Source organism: Frankliniella occidentalis, unplaced genomic scaffold (genome assembly GCF_000697945.3).
Source record: "Frankliniella occidentalis isolate FOCC.00 unplaced genomic scaffold, Focc_3.1 Scaffold27, whole genome shotgun sequence".
In the NCBI taxonomy this organism is placed as follows: Eukaryota; Metazoa; Arthropoda; class Insecta; order Thysanoptera; family Thripidae; genus Frankliniella; species Frankliniella occidentalis.
Window position 1 is genome coordinate 1,765,586 of NW_026267157.1, and position 2,316 is coordinate 1,767,901.

General features: G+C 62.2%; 1 protein-coding gene and 1 long non-coding RNA gene across 2 annotated transcripts in view; both read left to right on the plus strand.

The window, feature by feature from the left end:
• LOC127749033 (uncharacterized) overlaps nucleotides 1–527 on the plus strand; it is a 2,627-nt gene extending 2,100 nt beyond the window's left edge. Inside the window, exon 7 of the mRNA XM_052265465.1 lies at nucleotides 490–527. Coding sequence (XP_052121425.1) covers nucleotides 490–527 — 38 coding nt within the window. The remainder of the gene's footprint in view (nucleotides 1–489) is intronic.
• A 189-nt stretch (nucleotides 528–716) lies between these two features.
• The window catches only part of LOC127749037 (uncharacterized), an 8,841-nt gene continuing 7,241 nt past the window's right edge, over nucleotides 717–2,316 (plus strand). The window contains exons 1-2 of the long non-coding RNA XR_008010924.1: nucleotides 717–928; nucleotides 1,269–2,295. This is a non-coding gene — a long non-coding RNA (uncharacterized LOC127749037). The remainder of the gene's footprint in view (nucleotides 929–1,268; nucleotides 2,296–2,316) is intronic.

Consider the following 2,316-nt stretch of genomic DNA (forward strand, 5'->3'; position numbering starts at 1 on the left):
CCCCCCCCCGCCTTTGTGGCGTGTTAAGCACGGAGCCGTGCGACAATCATCATCGTCATATATAGCGCAAATACGTAAAGTAAAAGACCACGGCTCGAAGGCTGCCGACTGTGTCGTCAAAGCCCCGCCGCTCCCCTCTCGCGCGTCACCGGCATCCTCGCGGCGTCCTGCCTAGGTCGCTCCAACGTCAACAATAACAACGAAAATATGAAAAAAATAAAAAAGAAGCAGGGCGAGCGAGAAACTGCTGCAGTGCAGCGCAGCAGGCCAGGCTTCATCGTTTCGCGCTTTTCGAGACAATTCATCAATCTACCCTTTAACAGCCACCTGGCCGAGCGGCGGCGGAAGGTCCGACCTTGGACCAGCTCGCCGCGCCACCGCGTCAAAGAGCAGGGCTGGGAGGGGCGGGGCGGGACGGGACGGGTGGCGAGGTGCGTGGGTGGGCGGTCGCCGTGAGTAACGAGCCGTTTGAATAATCGCCGAGGACAGGGTCCCCAAATTCGCGCGCGCCGCAGACAGGCTTTTGAAAAGCGCGCGCTGGCCGCCGCCGCCGCCGCGGGCCGCGGGGCCGCGTTCGCGGTCCGGCGGGAGCGTTCCTCCCCGCGCTCTGCGCTCTCCGTCTCGCTTCCTCGGCCCCCGCCGCCGCCGGCCGCAGCTGCGGTGGTGGTTGAACCCGCGCGCGCGCGCGTTTCACGTTTCTCGTTTCGACAGCGGCGCCCAGCGCCACGGCCGGCCGCGGCCTTTCATTCGGACGGACGGCCCTCCTCACCGTTGTCTTGCTCTCGTCTTATCACTCGTCGCCCCCAAGGTCAAGGCCCCCGGCGGCGGTGTCGTGCCCGTCACACGTCACCCGCGCGGCCCAACGGCTCCGGCACCGGCAGGCTGTGCTGTGCAGTCCGCGGGGCAGCCGGGGCAGGCCGGGATGCAGGTCAGTGTCACTGTCATTGTCTCTCTCTGCCGCGCGCCCCCTCGCCCGGTCATCTGCCTCCCAGAGCAGAATGACACGTCGAAATGATATCAAAACGTAGTCAAAACGATCAAGGTGGCGTCGGACCGGTGTCGTTATGATATCACACGTATTGAACGTCATGTTACAAGTTTTTAGCATCGTATTGACGTCAAAATGACAAGGTGTGCGTTGTTGTTGTGTTTCTGTGGGTTGTTTTCTTATAGGGTGGGGGGGAGGGTGACATTATGGAACGGATATGAAGCTTAACAGGTCAATTTGACGTCACCGTGTGGATGACCTTTACGTGTTACTTGCGCAGGGGCTTTTTAAGGCTTTCGAGCGGTCGTTAAAAAGTTACTCCCAAGAAGCACGGGTTGTGGCGTTGCCACGCGCTCGCCGATCTCAACACAAAAGCCGTCATGCGATGGGGGAGTCCGCCGACGACGCGGCGGCGGGTTCGTCGATTTCCTTGACGGGGTCCTCGCGGTGGCGGGGGCCGTGGGCCGGCCGCCCCGATGCAGTGCCCGCAGCAGTCCAAACATGATGAATGTGGAGGTCCGCTCCAGTCCGCGCCGCTGCTCTTGATTGGGTTACCCGTTGGGCAACACGTTCGCGCCACGCCACGCCACGCCACGCCACGCCACGCCACGCCACGCCACGCCGCGCCACGCCACGCCACGCCACGCCACGCCACGCCACGCCACGCCACGCCACGCCACGCCACGCCTCGCCAAGCTACGGTAATGCGAGGGCACTTCTTGCCACTTTCCTCCAAAGTGGGAGACCGGACCGCCAGCCACCGTCTGGAATAATAATGCAAATTGCAAGTCAAAAGCAACGACGCACTTTTTAGGCAGCTCCCCCCCTCTGCTCTCCCCCCGCGCTCCGTCGTCGTCCTCTTGGTCGTCTCTGGAAGCCCTTGGAGGCGCCCAAAGTCTACCCAACGACGGCGCAGTCTTCTGGAGCAGTGAGAGGGGGGAGGGGGGAGGGGGGCAGTCAGTAAGTGATGGACGAGCCTGCACCCTCCCTCCCCTCCCTCGCCTTGGCGGCATCTGACTGAATGAGTGAAAATGAATGTCTTTGTGAATGCTGGCCGATGCCGTCACTCAGGCACGCTACTCGCGCTCGCTCGCACTCGGCTCCGTGTCGACCCTCGACGCGCCGTCGTCGCCGTCGACACCGTCGGTCTGATGTCGTTATCATCATACGTTGGGAGGGGAGGGGGCGTTTCGCCGATTGTCGATGATCGGCCGCTCGAGGAAGTGACGCGGATGAGCAGAGTACCGTTGAGTCCTTGCGCCGCCTGCCGCCTCAAGTGAGGCGTCGTTGTGATTCTCGTTCCATTTGTGGGTATTATTTTATTTTAT